Source organism: Sphaeramia orbicularis, chromosome 3 (assembly GCF_902148855.1).
Source record: "Sphaeramia orbicularis chromosome 3, fSphaOr1.1, whole genome shotgun sequence".
NCBI classification, from domain to species: Eukaryota; Metazoa; Chordata; class Actinopteri; order Kurtiformes; family Apogonidae; genus Sphaeramia; species Sphaeramia orbicularis.
In genome coordinates, this window is record NC_043959.1 from 28936141 (window position 1) to 28957884 (window position 21744).

Consider the following 21744-nt stretch of genomic DNA (forward strand, 5'->3'; position numbering starts at 1 on the left):
GTCCGCGACGAAATGGAGCCCCGTCTGTCCGTCCAGGGGCGGGACCTGCGGGGCCTGGGGGGGGGGGGGGGGGGGGGGGTGACCACAGATCCACCTGCTGCAAAATATACCCACCATGAAGTATTTTAACAACAAACAAAAACTGGAAAGGAACAGATATAAAAGTGAGAAGTTCATCTGTTCTGTATTATTCTCAGTAGTGGGATGTGTTCCATACTTTTATAAAGTTGAACTAGGGGAGACCGGGTGTGGTTGGAACATTCATACCCACTACTTTGAGATAAAACAAAAGTCCATATCCATAAAAGCCATTTAAGTATTTACCCATTTATCTCAGGTTCCACATAACAACTTGCATGAAAATTCTACAGAGGAATAAAAGATGATGATGATGTTAAAAAAAAAAAAAAAAAAAGTACATTTTCTACCCTACTTAATTTTTGTGATAGTAGCTAAAAATCATATTCTTTACAGAGATGGGCAATATTTTTAGACACCCCATGCATTTGTGACATATTACTTTAACCATAAAGACCCAGTGCTACTTTTGTGGCAGTTCCAAAACAAATTTTTCCCTCTGTTTAACCTTTCTTCAGTGATTTACCACCAATGTCAAAGAACGTCAGCCAATGAGAGCGCAGCGTCACAGAGCGCCAGCCAATGAGAGCACAGCGTCAAAAAACGTCAGCCAATAAGAGCGCAGCATCACATAGCGTCAGCCAATCACAGCGAAGCGTCACAGAACGTCAGCCAATCAGAGCGAAGCGTCACAGAACGTCAGCCAATCAGAGCGCAGTGTCACAGAAAGCCAGCCAATCACAGCACAGCGTCACAGAACGCCAGCCAATGAAAGCGCAGCGTCACAGAACATCAGCCAATGAGAGCACAGCGTCACAGAACATCAGCCAATCACAGCGAAGCGTCACAGTACGTCAGCCAATGAGAGCGCAGCGTCACAGAACGTCAGCCAATCAGAGCACAGCGTCACAGAACGTAAGCCAATGAGAGCGCAGCGTCACAGAACGCCAGCCAATCACAGCAAAGCGTCACAGAATGTCAGCCAGTCAGAGTGCAGCGTCACAGAACGCCAGCCAATGAGAGCGCAGCATCACAGAACGCCAGCCAATGAGAGCGCAGCATCACACAACATCAGCCAATCAGAGCGCAGCATCACAGAACATCAGCCAATCACAGCGCAGCGTCACAGAACGTCAGCCAATCAGAGCGAAGCATCACAGAACGCTAGCCAATCACAGCGCAGCGTCACAGAACGTCAGCCAATCACAGCGAAGCGTCACAGAACGCCAGCCAATGAGAGCGCAGCATCACAGAACGTCAGCCAATGAGAGCGCAGTGTCACAGAACGTCAGCCAATCACAGCGAAGCGTCTCCGAACGTCAGCCAATGAGAGCGCAGCGTCACAGAACATCAGCCAATGAGAGCGCAGCGTTACAGAACGTCAGCCAATCACAGCAAAGCGTCTCAGAACGTCAGCCAATGAGAGCGCAGCGTCACAGAACGCCAGCCAATGAGAGCGCAGCGTCACAGAACGTCAACCAATCAGAGCGCAGCGTCACAGAACGTCAGCCAATCACAGCGCAGCATCACAGAAAATCAGCCAATCAGAGCGCAGCGTCACAGAACGTCAGCCAATCACAGCGCAGCGTCACAGAACGGCAGCCAATGAGAGCGCAGCGTCACAGAACGCCAGCCAATCAGAGCGCAGCGTCACAGAACGTCAGCCAATGAGAGTGAAGCCCTTTATTAGTTTTATCCCTGTTGTAGCAGTTTTTTTGTGTAATAAGTAACTTACACACACAAATGCAATGTAGAACAACATAATATTCATCCACATAAATGCAGTACTTTATTTATAAACAGTCGTTTTCTACTATTTCATGCTTTTACATCACACTTAACCACAAGTCCACAAATCTGGTAAGAGGCAAGCACATGGATTACATTTCATTCGAGACGTGTGCATGTCTAGTTCTCATTATTATTCATCATTTATGTTCACAAAGGGTCAAGATCTGAAAAATGAACACATTCTCTTCTTCGAGACCTAAATGATGACTGGAGTCAAGAGGAGTGACGGGGAGGGAGGGTGGGGTCAGTGTCAAACAGACGTAATGACATTTAAGATAAACAACCAGGAGAGTGATGTCATCCAACAGCCTTCCCTGTGATCACAGAGGTGAACCGAAAGGTGAATACCAGCTCAGGTTTCTTCCACTTCTACCTTTAACACCCTCTTAGTGTTATTTCACCATTGTTTCAAGTGAAAATAAACAGCAGTAAAGAAGTTCTGCTGTTTGTAGTATGGTTGTTTAAAACTCCAGGAATGTGGAAATTACTTCATCGCCCAAAGCTAACTTGAGAAATCCTTTGGGGGGAGGTCTGGGAATCTAAGAGGCTGAGGAGCAGTCATATGTCAGGAACAGTGAGGCTCAGGGAGGGATTACTGCAGCCCAGCTCAGAAACAGACACAAACCGACAAGAAACCACGTAAGTCACAGTTTGGGTGTGGAAAAGGAGAGGACGGCGTCTAACGAGTGTTTTTAGAAGCATCTCACAGATTTACTGGTTGACACCCAGAGGTCATGACCTGTACTGTCACTACTACACTCAAGCACTGTTGGGAGTCACGTGTTACAAAAGTAATACATTCCAGTAACAGATTACTTTTTGCTGTAACACAGTAGTGTAAGGCATTTCTAATCAGTTTTCAGTAATATTTTACTCGGTACATGTTCAAATAATACTTGCGTTACAACACATTTTTCACCCATAATTTAATTGCTCAAAAGAAAAAAATACAAATAAAAACAGCAAGACTGTGAGAGAGGCAGTGTTTTTGGAATTCAGATGTGGTCACCTGATATTTTTGTAATTGATAAAAAAAATAAAAATAAAAAAAAAAAGATTCAGCGTATATTTCAGTATAATTAAAACACAGTGTACTTTTCCTATTAAAAACCAAATTCAAATAAAATGCAGGATATAATATCTGAGAGGGCATATCTTGATTGACCCGATCATGTGACCATGTGCGTTACTACACTTCAACCTGCCCGGACACAGTCGCAGTCAGAAAACCGGACAGAACAGAGAATGGGAAGATTTTTTCACTAAAGGCCAGCACAAACTGTCTAAAAAACTGTTTTTATTCCAGGGCCATTAATTAATTGTGTGGAATGCTGAATGTTGTCCAGGATATATGATGATGTTTTATGTTTTATGTGTCTTTCATACTTCTAGTGACACTTTTTTTATGCTGCTTTTTTTTATATATTCATGCCGTCTGGGTTTTTCTTTTATATTTTAGTTTTTATATTCTTTTATATACATTATTTATACTTTTTATGGCACCTAGGACAATTGCACTTCTCAATTTTGTTGTACCTGCACAATGAAAATAAAGACATTCTTTTCTATTCTATTCTATTCTATTCTATTCTATTCTATTCTATTCTATTTCCTCTCCCGCCTGGCCCCAATAAGACATCTTCAAGAGAAAGTGAGAAGCAGACACCAAAAAGGTGCATTATATACATTATCTAGCCTAAATGTCGAATAAAATTAAGGTTTATTTTCAGTATAGTATAGCAAACTATTACATGATCAAAAACAAATTAATTTTGGCAAAAAAAATGTCTGGGGTCACCAGAAATTTGTGATGTTAAAATGGGGTCACGAGTCAAAAAAGGTTGAGAACCTCTGCCTTAAGGAATCAAACATACAGCAGGAAAGTTCTATTTCCTGTTCATGTTCAGCCAGTGGGTGCAGATGGCACAAGACAGAACATTCACCATTTATGACAAGAGTCTGTATGTAATTCAAAAGTAATACAGTAACCCATTATAATTCTGAGATAGTAATATTGTAAGGTAAAGAATTACTTTTAAATGATAGTAACAAGTAATCTGTAATGTATTACAGTTTGGAAGTAACTTGTACAACGCTGCACACAAGAATGCATTCGTCAAGTCTGTGCATTATTTTGGTCTCATTTAATTCACATTAAACTACACATAAATGGAAAGTTAATGGAGTCCAGATGAATTCTCAGTGATGAGTACTACTTATTGGGTTAATTACAGGCTTTCCTGACAGTATTTTAATCACTGCGTCCCTCAAATTGCAGCTGCAGTATATGGTTTTGCTCTTATGTTGTTTACTTTATGTGTATCTGACTGTTTGTGTGTTTCAGTGCAAATAGTTTTGAAGCATTAGCGGTGGATTATACAGTAGTTTTTAATTTAGTTTTACATCGTCCTCTGTGCTGACCACTGTTCAAATGAAATCATAAATTCAGATGTCATTTTTTATGCCATCTGTGTGCACATGACGTCAGACAAAACAGACATTCAAAGCCCGTGGTTTACTGGGTTGTAGTACAAAATGGAAGTCATTTACAAGACAACTCAAAGTAATAATAATAAACAAGTGGTGCCAGGCACAACAAACCCCACCCCTCGCACATATTGTAGCTTATTTTGGCATCGATCCAGCTGATGTCATCATGTCTATGCATGTGCTGATGTCAGTATATCAATTACCTCTATATATGTGCCAAATTTGAAGTAAATTGAAACAATATTGATGTTTTTATTGACGTTATGTGACATTTTGCCCATTATAAGTAAATAGGAGAAGAAAAAAGATTTAAAAATTCATAAAAAAATTTGCACTTTGATCAACTTTTCCCAAAATGTAATCACATTTATTGTGGGTCACTCGTAATCTATAGATCAAATTTGGTATAAATTCAACCAATAGTTTGGCTGCTACAGACATTTGACATTTCGCCCATTATAAGTAAATGGGATTTTTTTTTTAAATTCAGAAAAAATGTAAACTTTGACCTACTTTTCCCAAAATGTAATCAGATCTATTCTGGGTCACTGGCAGTCTATAAACCCAATTTTGTATGAATTCAACCAATAGTTTTGCTGCTAATGTGTTAACAAACAAACAAACAATAAAAAACAATACCCCTTTCTTCCCCTTCAGGGGGTGGGGTACTAAGTGGTGCCAGGCACAACAAACCCCGCCCTTCACACGTATTGTAGCTTATTATGGCATCGATCCAGCTGATGTTATCATTTCTATGTGTGTGCTGATGTCAGCATAGACATAGACAGCAAAGATAAATTTCGGCCATTATAAGTAAATGGGGAAAAAAGATAAATAAAAATTCATAAAAAATTTTAACTTAGACCTACTTTTTCCAAAATGCAATAACATCTATTCTGGGCTACTGGCAATCTATAAACCCAGTTTGTTAGGAATTCAACCAATAGTTTTGCTGCTAAAGTGTTAACAATCAAACAAAGAAATAAAGGAACAAATCGAACCAAAAACGATGCCCCTTGCCTCCCCTTCTGGCACAAACTGGGAAGTAATATATTGTACAACAGCAAGAGACCAAAGCCTCTTTTCTGCCATTGTGGACTGAAAATAGTTGTCAAAACCCACCACAGTTGCATCTCTTTCCAAAAATATCTAATTTTCAACATAGAAAATGAAATTAAAAAATCACTTCACAACATGGAAAAATGGAAAATTGCATTTTGTTTTTCATTAAATTGATTAATATCTGTCATCACAAATTCCAGTGTTGTATTGTTCATCATCTCACACAATGAGGCTGAAATTTTAGGGGTACTCTGACATTTTTGGACTCTGTGTTACAAGTGATTTCACACACAGTTGTGATTTTTATAGAGATACTATCTGATGAAATAGATGCTGTAAATCTGAGCTTTTCCCACCAATCAGTGACATCAGACTGAATAAACAGCAGAACATTACTGTAATATATGAGTTTTTCATACTGTCATTGTTGACTTTTAAGGATGATTTAAGAAGATCCAATATTTCTAAATGTATTTCTGAAATGGAATGCAATTGGTTGAAGGGAGGTGTCGTTTCGTTCACGCCTGAAATGGCTTTAACTGAGGATAGCAGGTCAGTGTTGGAATTCAGAGACTCTGAGACTGTCCCTGCAGTAATACATCACACCGACGAGCAGCGAGAAATTAACATGTATGTGTAGAAATAAACTAGCAGGAGAAAAAGAGAGGGAGGGGAAGTGTGGAATCTGCATTTACACAACAAATGTAAAAATTTACAGACATTTTGAGAATAATCTTAAAATAACTGTAGGCTTATCTGTCACCATTGTAAACTTTTACAACAAAATGTGCTTATATCATCACATTGAATACACTTTAGAGTATTATTTAGAAGATTTTCTCAACCTGGCAGGCACACCATTAGCATGTGAATGTGAATATTTTGTCTGTACTTGACAAACAGATCATTATGGTTTCATTTGTATGTTTTTGTGCATAAATATTTTGATTAAACTCTTTTCTGGACTTGATTTCCCAATATGTCTCCGCACCTTATTCACAGAAGAAAATTATTATATTATTTATTTTGTTATTTTACTGTATATACAGCTACCTCCTTGCACTTTGTCTTCTTTGTATTCTGTGTATGCTGCAACTAATAATTTGCCATTCTGGGATTAATAAAGAATTTCTGATCTGAAAAATCCACCAAATATTAGTTCAGTGTTACTTATTTAAAAATCTATTGACATGTATTTGCATTGTCTGCATGTCCACCCAACAATGGTTTGTAGGGTGTGTATCTTCAAAGACATTCCTGGCACCAGATGGACTCTGGAGGCTCATCTGGATCATATTGTCCATGGATATAAAGACGAACCACAGCAGGTCGTGAGAGTCGGACTGAATGCCTTCTGTCTAAGGTACTCAGCTGCTGCCTGTGAGGAAATAAGCAGAAACATTTCCACTGTAGTGTGAGTTAGCTTATGAGATGCTATATTTTAGTTTTTGGTTTTTTTTTTTTATCCTTTTGTCTTTTTATTGTGTTTTATTGATATTTATTGAATCACTCCAATCTCTATGTAACATCCTGCATGTTTTGTCTTGGTTTAATCTTAACATTTAACTTCATGGTTTAATCCTGTTTGTTGTATTATCTTTTTATTTCCTGTATTTGCATTTTGTAAAAATAAAGTGATGTTGATGATAATGTTGATGATGATGATGATGATGATGATGATGATGATGATGATGATTACTATATTTATACACAGAGCCATCATAGGGGTAGGCCCATTTTATAAAGACACAAGTAAAATATTTATTTGTTTTATTGCTAAAATATATGTGTAGGTCTACTAAAGTGTCACTGATGATATATTTAACCCATAAAGACCCAGTACTACTTTTGTGTCAGTTCCCAAATGATTTTTTTCTCTATTTTTAATTTTTCTGAAGTGATTTATTAACATTTATCCTAATAATATGGTCAATATTTTGCATTTTTAAGTGAAAATCAGGTATTTTTCTGTATGTAATTTACTGATCATGATTGATGTCCATAAAAGCTCAAATTCAAGTTGAGGGTAATTATATCAAAAACAGAGAAATTGGGTGATATAGTGACTTCTTCTGTAAAATCTGTCATTAACCGAACATGAACCCAGTGTCTCCATCCACTGTCATTGATCCAACTCCATGGGTTTTACTGGTGAATCAGTGTTGTAGAAGATGACGGTGTTTCCATGTTCACTACGGAGCCTCTGAATGTCCAGATGGGTCATATCTGATGACCATGTAAAGATGAAGAACTGTATTTTACACCAATTATTTACATGGATTGATAGGATTAGTGGATCAACAGGTATTTAACTTTTTATATCAGTAAATAATTTTGGTCACCAGTGGGTGTTTGGGTCTTTATGGGTGTAATTCTGAAGGCCATTAAATTATGTACTGAATGTCTCTGCGCTGTAGCGGGTGCTTGAACTTTTTAGCAGAGAGGGAAATATGATAAATTACATTTTTTTAATAACAAGTAGATGATTCACTGACCCATAATCCATGTATGTTGCTTCTGACAGGTACAAAAAAAAAAAAGCTTAGTAAAACTAAATAAAAAAATACGACCAATGGCCCTGTAGCTTACCGACTAAATTAAAAGCTTTGGGAAATGTATCCAGATGTCATTTATTATCACCCAGTTCTGTGTATTTATTATATTACAGAAATAGCCCATGTTTTGGTCATATTCCGATCAGATCTGTAAAAAATTCAAAGTCCAACTTGATATCATTGATACTTACTGATTTATTGGATCAATCCACTTCCTATCTGTTATAATGGGAACATTTTTCAAAGTCACACCAAATCCAGAATCAGATCCACATCAAAATAATTTCAATACCTTGCGTTGACATCATCATAAAGAAGCTGTATACCAAGTTTGAAGCCAATCAGAACTGGAGTTTCGGAGAAGAAGACGATTGAAATTTCTTCCCCATAAGAGCCCATGGTAAATTTTCCGTAAGTTCCCGGATCCAGAAGAAGATCCTGATCAGCATGTGGACATTATGTTTTGGTCATGACGACAATAGCTTACGGCCTGTCGGCTGGTAAGCTAAAAACAGAGAAACATTCACTAAACAAAAATGTAAATGCAGAACTTTTCTTTTGCTCTAATGTAAAACCCTTTTCAATGTGCACAACAGACCTATTCCTCTAAAATACTGTTCACACATTTGTTTAAATGTGTTCCGGAGCACTTCTGTTTTACTGACATATCCATCCAACTGACAGCTGTGGCGTATCAGGATGATGATCACACGGCATCATTACTGAACAGGTGTGTCTTAGCTGTTCATATTAAAAGATCTAAATCTAAAAGCTCTGAGATTTGTAGTTTTTCCTCAGAACTCCACTGATTCCCCAAATTTCCAGGGAAAGTGCAGTTTGCGTGGTGACTGCAGGAATGTCAGGCAGAGGCGTTTCTTGTGAATTGAGTCTTAATTTTTCTACCATAAGTCGTCTCTTGTCTTCTCTTTGTAGCACTTTGAGATTCCGTTGAATGAAAAGCGCTTTATAAATGCAATTTTCTTATTATTCTTATTATTCTTAGTATTATCTCCAAAGCTGCTTCCAAGACTTTGCCACTACATCCAACCAGTCCCTCAACCACATAAGCCCAAGACCTCCTCATTAGACATCTTCACCTGTAAGATCATCTGAAATCAACCATATGGACAGCTGATGAAACAACTGCTTTGCATGGTCTCAGTGAAGCTCATCTGCAGCTCATCATCCTCACTGGGGTCGTGACCTTGACATCCACTCTGTAGGCCACAGTAGAATGGTGACAGAAATAAATAAATGGTCACACCAGATACTGGCTGGTTTTCTGACCCCTACCCCCCCGACTATAGTTCAGTGCCCAATAAATGTATGTGTATTCTCGACAGAGCTGCAGATTTCAGTGGTCTCAGGGGTTTGTACACATTTTTAGGATCAAATTCAAGCACTTTTGTGGTACTTTTAAAGGTAATTTTCACATTTTTCCAGTATATCACCTTATCACTGTGGTCAAATATATATCTACAGGAATACATGTACTCATGATTTTTTATGTCATTTTTTATCACAGTGATGTACATTGCATTATGCTATAAACATCTAAAATTATGTTTCATAATAGCAAGAAGCTTATAAATTAAAGAACACAAAGTTTCATCCAAAAAAAAAAAAAAAAGGGAAGCCATTTGGTGTTCTTCAGACGCACTCACACTGAGCCAAATATTAAGATAAAAATGTACCTGGAGTCGATATGAAAACACCTGCTCACTTACTTTTTCTTTTTTTTTTTTTTTTTTACATAAAGTTTTATTTTTCAAAATGTATAACTTCTCTGTAAGTAGCTTTGGCTTGGCATCTAACCTGGCGGAGTTAATATTAAAAATAAAATAAATCATATCAGAGTTATAATTGCAAGCACTTAAACTAAAATTCAAGCACTTTCCAGACCTTGAAAATACAACATTGAAATCCAGGCATTTTCAAGGATTTCAAGCACCTCTATGAACCCTGCCATCCTACGACACACCTGTTCAATAATGATGCTGTCTGATCATCATCCTGATACACCACACCTGTTATGTGGACAGAATATCTCAGCAAAGCAGAAGTTCTTTGTGACACAGATTCAAAGAAATTTGTAAACGGTATTTTAGAGGAAAAGGTCTGATATGTAGATCCTTTATTTTAGTGTTTCAAAAAAATCACAGCAAATATCAGGATGAGCTAATGTTTACTGTTCTGGTATCTCTTTGGCTTCTGCTCCCCCTAGTGGCAAAATGGAGAAATACATAGGAATTCTCATAAATATCTACCACTGTAAGTTAAATTGTTGTCATTTCAGTATGTTCACTGATTTAATTGTTCTCTCATTATCTGTAAATTTTATATTTAAATGCTGCTTCAAAGCCTTGTTCTTATACAACTTCAATTTATAGAAAAAAGATAATTAAACACATTTTAATCACCACTAATCTGGTATTCCCAGCTCCATAGGGTAGAAATCCTGCCATGTATTGGTTCTACATATTCATTTAACACAGGTCATTCAACTAATTATCCCATCTACCTGGATGAGGAGTTGTGCTCATTAAAATGGACTGGTTCAGTGAGTGGTTGGAACAAATACATGGCAGAACTTTTACTCTATGGAACTGGGATTACCCACCTCTGCTTACAATGAGCTTAAATTGTGAAAAGCTCTATTAATTAATTTGACCACTAACATTATTTCAAGAGATTAAACAAATATTAAGATATTCTGATGTGCTGCATCATTGTTTTTTAGTTGTAACTCAGCACAATAGAAGAATTAGAGATGTATTTTAGACTTATTACAATGATACGCATTATAATAACAGGCATTTAATGGGATAAACTCCAGAAACTGATTGAACTTTTGGTAGTTTTGAGCAAAAAAGGGAGAAAAAAAAGACAAGACCTCTTGGTTATTTATTTGTAAAATACATTTAATCCCTTCATACTTGGGCAAACCAAAGTCTACAAGAGCAGGTAGAGTTGAGATTTAAGTGGCAGTGGAATCTGAGTGTTAAATCATCAAATTGCAAAGGCAGCAGCGTGGACAAATACTGTCAGAGAAGCACAGCTGGTGCTCCTGACATTGGGTAACACTGCACTAATGTGTACTGTCAATGTTATTTTATCTATTTATTTAGCTGTTTATAAAGGGGAGAAGCTTGCCAATGTATTGAAGCTTGTACTCGTTCTCAGTGGACACTGCCACAAAATCTCCCACCCTTTCTGTCCAGACTCCTTTAACGACGTACCAGACAAAGATATCACAATACAAAGAGAAAAAGGCATACATTGTCTTTCTACAGCCTTCATGATTTCCATTAGTACAATATTTCAGAGCTGTAAATATTACAAGACACTTTTCTCAGTTTAAGAAGGACACTAACAAGACAAAGGTTTTAGTTGGCTTGACAAAAAGCTGTGATAATATGGCAGGTTACACAAGATGGCATGTTTGTTAAAAGTGTGTGTGTGTTTGTAGTGAGAGTGCAGTGCAGTTAATACATTAGTGTCAGCTGGATCTAGTAGGAACTGACCTCAGGAGAACACATTTTCAAGCCAATGTGGTGGAAGTAGGGAAAAAAAAAATACACCGCACTAAACATTTCTGATTGGCTGAATTCAGTGAGGACTCATTAAGGCTGATCTGTTAGCAAGCACTGAAGAGGTTAATGTGACTGCGCTGCCCTCTACTGGTGTAAATACGGTCACAAACAGACTTTAAGGGAGGGTAGATGGGGGCGTGACATCATGAATGATTGCTCTCAAATGCAAAGTAAATCACCTCCAGGAGTTTCTGGCAGAATAATCTAAGAAGTTGCTAAATCTAGAAAGAAAAAAGTCTTTTTTTTTAACCCAATTTGTTAATTTGGAACACAAAAATCTGAGGCTTTAATGAGTTTAATTTAGACATGACCTTTGCGGATAAGAGTATTATCCAAATATGAAGGCCTCCATCCATCTCCCACAAAGTTTGATCATTTGCACAGTTATTCATGATATAATGTCCATCTAAGTCCTGTATGTCCACACAAAAAAACACTAGCTTGATTGGTTCTGGGAGTGCATACAGGGTCAAAGCTAAACAAAGTAGGCAAGAACCAAGTGGCCCTGAACCGCAGACTTTTTTTTTTTTGTCCTATGCTGGGGAGCAGTTAATACATGAATGGATAACAACGAGGGTGGGGTTAGTAGGCTGTGAAGCTGGAGGGACAGTAAAATGACACAACCAGGTCAGATGTGGCAGATCTAGACCTAACCAGACATGGCAACCCAGATTTAGAGAAACCGAACAAAGTGGAAGGTTCACAATTTTCTCAAGAGCTGAGCAACCGGGGGCGACAAAAACACCTTTGACACAGTAAAATGGCTTTAAGTTTCATTGCAACCACACATGTTTTACTCTGATAAGGTAGGCGATAATACTGTAGAGATGAGTGTACAGTTACAAGACAAAGCTTATCAATACTTCTTTTTGAGAGGAAGTCGTGGGGCCTCCGTTACAGTGCTGCTCTTGTTGGTTTTGTTTTTTGGAAGGGTTCTAGATGTCAGGAGGAACAGACCAAATTTGAGTCGCAAGATTATGCACATCAAAGTTTTATCTGAGGGAAACATAAGCTGCTTTATGCAACTGCGCACGCTGACAACTTTTGATGAACAGCTAACGGCTAAACACAGATGAACGAATCACCTCATGGAGCCAAAATGACACACATCAGGCCACTTTTGGTTCCAGGTATCAAGATGAACTGACATTCCTTCTTTAGTCAGTTCCTGCAGACATCGCACAGCTACGTGGATGTGAACGGAGACAATGGTCTTCTAGGAAGGGGGAGGGTCCACACTAGTGTTACGCTAGTGCCGTACATGTAGAACCATTGTCTGGTTCAGTCTAGGGCAAGGCAATCGAGCGGAGAGAGTGCAGGAAGAATACAGGATCTACTGTAATACAATATCCATGCTCAGGCAGTCATAAAGCACTGTTAATATATATATTTATATACAGTTTATACATAAAACAGTGAAAAAACATCCATAAAACCAAGAATATAAGAGCATGTTTATAGGCAAGGAAGCAGTAAACAACTAATTAATCACTAAAGGATTATAGCAGCGGCTGGACTTGGCTGCATAAGGTAATTCATGTGTGACAGTGTGATATAATATCTACATATCAGGTTAGGATGGTAGCACTGGTCAAATATGCATAAAACAGCATCTGTGACTAACAAAAAAATCTTTGACAGTGTAACAAAAAAAAAATCTCAAGGGAGGATGATTTTCTTCTCAAAGAGCTGACTAAATCCAGCAAGCAATATATGTGAGGTTTCCTGCTTAAAAAAGACAAAAAAACAACAACAACAAAAAAAAAAAGAACGAGAAAGAAACTGCTAGCTCGTCCTTCCTTTATTGGAGGGAACGCTGGCAGCCTGTGGCTTTAGTAGACCGGGCTGTTGCGGATCCCGCAGCACAGCACCATGCTGAAGATCATCTCGAAGATCTGGGAGGACGAACACAAACGAGAGGTCATTCAACATTTACATCCTTCATAATAAACTGTAACAGGTGATGCAAGTGAAGCCAAAATGTGTTCATCAGCAACAAAATATCTCGTAAACGTTGACTTTTAAAGGGGTCATATTTTGCTAAACCCACTTTTATTAGTCTTTGGTTCCTTTATTTGTGTATTTGGACCCTAATAGTTGAAAAACTTTGAATTTGAACCCTCCAGGTGCTGCAAAGCTATCTTTATATTGCTTTTGGCAAAAATTGAGTGGATTTCTACAACCTGTTTTAATTCCTTCTTAATTTGTTGCATTTATAACTAGTTATGTCACAACATTTGCACATACAAGGTCAAGACTTCTGACGAACAGTTCTCCGAGTACACTATGATTGTTTGTCAGCAGCAGCAGTTGTAGTCCATACTGAAAATATGTCCAAACTTTGAGCCGATTACCTAAAATGTTCAGTTGTTGGTTGAACGGGACAGAGTCGCACAGCCAACAACCTGGAGGAGGTGGGGTGTGAATTGGTTCATGTGCATTTAAAGGGCCAGTGCTCAAAATGACCTTTCTTGTGTCATTACTCAGAAATAGGGTTGAAGATGGGCCTGTGGAGTTAAATTAATGAAGAATTCAGACCCAAGCATCAAATTTAAAGTTTATGTAGACCACAGGGAAATGTTTTAAAATGTAGAATTAGGTTTTTTTTTTTTTAAAAAGCAAAATATCATTCCTTTAAGGAGGGGAAATAAAAACAGGCTGGATGTCAAGACTGATATCTGCACAAAATATCAGAAAACAGCAAAATAATCAAAGTATTAAAACAACCCAAAAATCCCACCTCACACCCCACATTTGTTTTTTTGTGAATCATTTTCTCTCATTTCTTATAATAAAACCATAAAAGCAGAACACAAAACCCCCAACGATGAAGTTATTGAGTTACATTTGAAGGTAATTCCTCTAAGTTTTCTTGTAATGCTATTAGTTTGATTAAAAGCATTCTGCTCTGATTGCTGCTGAAGTCAGACTCATTCATTCTACTCATGTATTTTTGGATTCTGTTGCAGCTGAATCAGCAGTGTATCATTTATATATTTGATTCATCACATTTATAACTATTCAGTGCAAATGTAGTTTAAGAGGAGGCACAGTTTTACACACACTCACTGCCTCTGTATAGCTGCAGTATTTTAACAATTTCACATCATGTTTGCAGACTGATGGTACACTTTTTAGTTGAATTACCAGGAAACTCCTTAAACTTACCATAATAACTGCGATTACCAGAGCGGCAATACCGATCAGGTAAATCCTATCTGAGAACAACTCCTTGATCCTATCATGGCAGCTCTGCAAAAGAAAAAACACCAAATTAACCCTTTACATTAAGAAAATGATTATCTGTTTGGTTCATTGTTGTGATTTCTATGCTATGATCTTGTCATGCAATAGACTGTTTCAGCATGTTAATCATCCAGTTGTTATACACATTTGTACATGTATGTAGGGAAGATATAGAATTTTCATGTCATGTACTGTACACTGCCAGAGGGTTAAAATGAAGATATAGTTACAGATAGAAATGAACTTTAACAGCAACATTTTGCAGTATTTGTGTTGTGTTTATGTTCTGTCTCACTGCAAACAAAATAAACCATAAAAACAAAAAGGGAAAAACTATAGGCCTGTAATCAGAACTGCCATATTATAAAATTCTAATTTATTTCTGTAATTATCCTTACTGCATTCTCAGTCAGCTCTAAATAAGAGTTTCAGATTAGGATTTAAGTCCGTCGGATAATGTAATAAAACACCTTGCACCAACTACTCCACTGTTAAGGTATCAGGTAGTGGGTAAAAGTGTTCCACAAATTGACTTACAGACCACTGATATGAGCTCTTTACCACATTACAGTCTGCTACAATACTATGTATGGACATCTTATCTATTCATTGTTAGCCATGCTAACAGTGTGGCTGGAAAAGAAAAGAAACTATAGGAGTAATACTTTATTTGTGGTTCTTTTCATCTTTTCATGCCTATGTGATAAAACACTTCCTGATAAGACCTTTGTTTATTTTAAGCAACCTAATATTAGCCTTTATCAGAACACTACTGTATTGAGATAATTATTACCTCCGCCAAGGAGGTTATGTTTTTGCCAGCGTTGGTTTGTCTGTCTGTTAGTGTGTAAGATAACTCAAAAAGTTATGGACGGATTTGGATGAAAATTTCAGGAAATGCTGATACTGGCACAAGGAAGAAATGATTAAATTTTGGTGGTGATGGGGGGGGGGGGGGGGGGGGGGGCACTGATTGGCCTTGGCGGAGGTCTGTGCTCTCTGGGTGCTTCTAGTTGTGATATGCATGGACGATGTACTGTTCAGACACAGTTTTTAAGACATTTAGTCCTTACGCACCTTAATCTTTACTATTACAACTGACTTATGCATACAGTGATGGAAAAAGGTTTTTGGACACACCATGCATTTGTGATACATTCAGTCCCTCCAGAAAAGCACGATTAAGTGATCGCATAATTCAATGCATAATCAAGCAAATGGCACACATTATGTGGGGTCCGCATTTTTTCAAAAGGGGGGCATATTCCCCACAATAATAGCATATTTCTGCACGAAACATGCAAAATATGCAGGGCTCGCATGATTTCATAATTCCCGTATTTATTCTACATAAAGTTTAAAAAATATTGCATTGTAACTTGACACGTGGAGTGATCCAGTTCCCGCATATTTTTGCAACTTTGCACATTTTTTGCAAACTCCCACAATTTCACTACATAAAATTACATAAAAACCTCACATATTCCATCACATAATCAAGGATTTTTGACTGCATTTTTTTGGAAGGACTGTATATTGCATTAAGAAGTCAAGTATTGTTCCATTTTCCAAACCCACATGCTCCCTTCTGCACATGCTCCGTTCCATCAAGGTCAAAACTGGATATTTTAGCAACATAATGAAATAGATCCAGGGCATGCCATGTTAAAACTGAAGAATTTATTTTTGTTATTCTTATCTTATTGACAAGTATTTCTTGGCCATTCAAACTGCAAATATTTGAAGCTAATATTTGAGTTTTTTTCCACTACTGTACATACACGTATTTGAAGTCAGTCCACTTATTCCTGTCATTTAATTTCCTTAAGATTAATACCCAGTTCTCCTTTTACTGGCTGTAAAACTTCAGCCCCAAAAAGGATGAACAGAGGACAATCCTGGCAAACTTCAGACTCTTGGACTAAACTCAGGTTATTTCGGTAATGTCCATGTTCTGCCAAGAAATCAAGGCTCCTGTATAGCGCAACAAGAATACAGATAACACCCTTTGAATATCTTTTGGACTGAGAATTGAAGAACTGAAGTCGAGAACTTAGTTTTTATATGAGTATTATTCTATCTTGTACAAAGTATCCTGTATATATAGAGCCTGTTTGGATTATTGCTGCTGCCGGCTGAGCCAACTGCATCAAAATTTGATTTTTGATGAAAAATCTGGAATGAAAAATAAAGTCTAAGTCTTAAATGTCTACCTCTGGATACTGCACTCTGTTTTCTTGTTGTACGTTTCTTTCATTTTCCCAACAAACACAACTGTAAAACCCTGTCACAGCATAACGTCTGACTTGTCAAAGCTGTTTGACTGAAATATTGAAGGAATGCTATGATAGTTCGGTAGAAAAGCTCATGAGAGTGAGAAAGTGACTGAAAATGTCACCATTACCCGTCGCTGTCTGTTGATGCCTCTGCTTTAAATATAATGTCGGCGAAAGATGACTATTTCAATCTATCTCAATCCAAACACTAGACACACACTAAAGACAGCAGTTGGATACCTATAACCTAATATGTAATTAAGACACCACAAAGCCCCTTTAAAGCTTCTTAAATGAACAAGGTAGTGTTGTTCAGGTAGCGCTGAACCAGGTTATGCAACAATCTCCTCACTAAACTCAACAAAGACTATTGTCAATGTCCGAGCTTCAAGTAAGTTATTAGCTTTTAGCAGAAAGCCTGGAAGTAAATGAAACCAGTCATAGATTTAATAGCATCTTTAGCACAAAAGGAGCAGCTTTTATGATAAACAGGGTTACCTATTTCCTCAAATAAATTATAGGATAGGTGTCAGAGTATGGTTGAAGGTTGGCATGAACAAATAAAAGCCAATTCTCAATTACAGGCCAAGTAAAAATTAACATTGCATAAAACATATAAGCGTTAAATAATGAAAATAAAATAATATATATAATGATTAGTACAAATGTAACCATAATAATAAAAAAGGTGATATACATTGATGTACTTGTGTTTCTAGATCACTCAGCTCAAGTGTTATTGTCCAGTTTCAGCCACTGCAGATGTATGCATCTTACTTTCTCAGCGTAACAGTCATTTGTTGATACTTACAATCACTCGATCAAATTTTATTTATATAGTGCCAAATCATAACAAAAATTATCTCAAGCATGTCTACAAGTGTGACAAGAAGTCAACGTTAACACATCCGCTTGAATGTTGCCCCTAAAGTAAAATGACCGTGACACCCCTGATCTACAGAGTGAGCTGGTGAGGCTGAGGATGTACAACAGTGTTGCGATGATCGCACTTACAATGGTCTTAAAAGAGTCCGGGCAGACATTGGTTAGTCCAGCTGCGTCGGTCAAGAAGGTAAACATTTTATCCACCCCACCTTTACCACAGCAGCTCAGCTGAAACACAAAAAAACACACAGATGATGTTATCTTCTACAGTCTGTACTTTACCCAACCTGAACTCTTCTCAACATGTTGAAACATATATAAGACTCACTCCTGTGTACAGAGAGCAGGATATTTTTGCTTTTGTATATATCCTGATTTGTTGTACATATTTCTCATATATAGTATAGTGTTAGTTTTTTCTATATTTCAGTATTTTTTGTAGTACTTTAGTAGTATATGTATATTTAATATTTTATCTTGTAGCTTTTGTACATTGCTCACATTTTTTTAATATTTTGTGTGATATTTTTTACAGTCCCTTTTTGCACTAATTGTTTTTGCTTTTTGAAGAGAGCTGCTAAATGCATTTTCATTGTTTCTGTGACAATAAAGCGCTGATCTATTCTATTCTATTCTATTCTATTCTATTCTATTCGACAATTTTTAAAGGTAAGACAGTAAGTGGATGTGCTCTGGAATTTAATTAAGTTTATGACCAGTACACTTTCACCATTGGCTACAAATACTCCAATACCTGAATATTTAAGTATAAGGATATTACATATTGTGTCTACTTATATTGTTGGAGGAAAAAAAAAAGAGCTTTCATTTCTATGCAAAAACACATATAAACCATTTATCCATCATCCATCTAACTACAAATCAACTGAAAGAGACTTTTACTTTCTAAAAATCAGGAGGGGAATCAGATCTTTTCATTTTGGGTGTGTATTTATGAGCTTGTATTCATTAGAGAAATAATTTGCAGCACAAATCTGGAATGCTACACAATGTTTCCAACAGTAAAATAAACAAATCATTCCTATAGTGTCAGACATTAGTCAGAGAGGTTGTTCTTTGTTTTGGTTTGATATAAATGTGGATTGTTTTCATTATGCATGAAATGTTTGCATATGTCTGATTTCAGAATCATTTTGTCTTCATATTTTTGTCTTTATTATAATTTAGCCTCCACTGATACTACTGTAGATTTTGCAGTTCATGCGCAGACTCTGCCTCTAACGGGCCTGAGTCACTGGGAGCCATCTGTCAGAGCTGATTGGTATTACTCGTGCTCCACTTCCCGACTAATGCCGGCTGAAAGCCAGTCACTGTGCAGTGGTGAGTTTCATCCTCACTGCATTCTGAGCATGAGGAGCAGAAGTACAGGGCTATTTTTTCTGCAATAAACAGATACACAACACACATAATACACATACAATAACAAATTCTAAAATACAGATAAATATGGATGGACTTGGACATTATAGAAGCTAATTAATACCAATTTGTCAACCTCAGAACATTACCTGCCATCCTAAAAAATGTGTAGCTCTAGAATATGCATGTAGTACAGCTCTGCTTTGTGGTATAAATGACCCGTCACATGTATCTGGGTCACCTGCACACCTGCTGCGCTGTGAGCACTCCCAACCATCACATGACTGTTTCTCTACATATGTACAAACAACTTACTGCAACTCTTCCCTGTTTTCAAGTAGAATGTTCATGCTTTTTCAGTTATATGAATCTGAATTTTAATAGTTCCTCCATCTTGCAGTCAAAAGTTGAGAACTTTCCATGTAACTTCGACTCGTAGGTGAATTTTAAAGGCCAGTTTGGTTGTGGTAACAGGCTGCTCGCAGATTAATTGGATGTGGTCTGTGTCCTTCCTCCCAAAAACTGACACTTGAAGCACATTACATGTCTGAAAAATCTTTTTCGAAGACTGGATAACTGTTGGGCTGGACATCTAAGTGAAAAAGGAATCAAAGACTTGCAGTTTGCATCCCCAAAACTATATATTCTATACATTTCCATTATCTTACTTGACTTTTCCACACCTACAACATCAGATTCTACATGTCCATGAGTTTCCCAGGTCTTCATGACAGTGCAGAGACTGCATGTTGTCATCTATATTTACCGTCTCATGGAAGACCTGCAGCACAGAGACAGTGGTTTGCTTCTTCTCATCGTTAACGAAGTCTGGTTTGGCAGCCTTGTCATAGATAGAGTCGTAGAAGTTTATCATCTCCTTTGACACCTAAAAAAAAGGACAGGGAAGGTTCTGTGAGCTCAGCTTGAAATGTCAAAATGCTAGCTGTTACTTCAGATCCTGTTGTTTCTAAGCAGTGTCTTATAATTTTGTTGCTCATGCTGAAATAACTATAATATCATGACAGAGGAAGTAGTGCTGTTGTGATTAGTAAATAGATTTTCAATGACAAAATCACTTGAGTGATGATTTAGCAAAAGTAAAGAATATATTCTTGCAGGTCAATGTACAAACAATTCCTTTCATTAAAGACTTCCATTAATAAGTTGGGGAAAAAAGTAAAAATGACCATGATACAGATGGAAAAAGTATGTTGTACAATCCTGTAAAATAGATAAATGAATTAATAAAATAAGACGAACATCACTGCTGACATTTATTTTCCGATCAACTCATCAGGCTGTTTATTTGATGATTTAAGTGTGACTTTATGTCTGGGTGTGGATGTGGGACAGTATTTTTTCAGGGGCAAGAATCGCAATCAACTAATGCAGAACCATATGAGGGTTTTAAAGGGTTAGTTTGAGTTTTTGTATTGGTTTTACAGCTTATGAAAGGCCTGCATTAAAAAGAAAAAAAAAATCAATATCTGAATATATTCAGCACTTTCACTGAAGTCCTGAAGCCTTTTTACTTACGAGTTCCCAACAAAAAGTAATGCTGCAGCCCGTGACATTGTGTCACTGGTGTTTTAATGTTATTTCGGATTCAAACCGACAAACAAATTAAACAACTGACGCAGTAGTTTTACAGGGCTGCTCCTTTGTGAGTTGAGCGGTTCAGAGCAGAATGATGACGGATTTGGTTTAACTTGTTGGAACATGAAGGAGAACTGAATACCTCTGATATGAAGTGTTCATATAAACTTCATAAAGTCATGTTCAGCTCTGCCTCATCGTCAAGGTGGAAAGGCTCAAGAAGATTTTAAAACAGGAAGTTGCATGTCTAGCGATTTTAACCAATAAAACGTTAGGTTTTTGTATGTTTATGTAGGTAGATTTTTATATTCATTATCAACAGCACTGATTTTCTTTTTTAAATCACAACCCATTTAATTCTGCCTATGGCTCAAAAAAACAATATCAAATTGTAGCTGCTGGTTATAATTTCTGGGGTTATAGGGTTTTATGCATTTCTGTTGTATTAGTTGATCATTCAATTGTATTTCATGCAAATATAATGGGTCAACTCTTACATAACACTACAACCTGCAAAGTGCTTTTTGCTTTGGTGAACAATGGAAAAACCAATTCATTGATTGTCAAAATATTTCCTGAGTTTTCTTCTTCCCAACCGTCCTGTTTCACATATAATAAACTCTTGTCTATTTGTGTGCATGTGTTTGCAGTCTTACAGTGTCTTTGTGCATGAAGCCCCAGATTCCAGCGGCAACTTCACAGGCGAACAGGATGACCAGGCAGGCGAAGAACTACAGGATACAACGAAAACACAAGACAGATTAAGATAACTTTGTATTTAGATGACTGTTT

General features: G+C 37.2%; 1 protein-coding gene across 1 annotated transcript in view; it reads right to left on the reverse strand.

Moving 5' to 3' along the window:
* Nucleotides 1–10879: 10879 nt before the first annotated feature.
* cd81a (CD81 molecule a) overlaps nucleotides 10880–21744 on the reverse strand; it is a 34180-nt gene continuing 23315 nt past the window's right edge. Inside the window, exons 4-8 of the mRNA XM_030121412.1 lie at nucleotides 21609–21683; nucleotides 20123–20242; nucleotides 18106–18204; nucleotides 14738–14821; nucleotides 10880–13464 (exon numbers count right to left, since the gene is read on the reverse strand). Of these exons, the coding sequence (XP_029977272.1) occupies nucleotides 13402–13464; nucleotides 14738–14821; nucleotides 18106–18204; nucleotides 20123–20242; nucleotides 21609–21683 (441 nt within the window). The 3' untranslated portion in view covers nucleotides 10880–13401. The remainder of the gene's footprint in view (nucleotides 13465–14737; nucleotides 14822–18105; nucleotides 18205–20122; nucleotides 20243–21608; nucleotides 21684–21744) is intronic.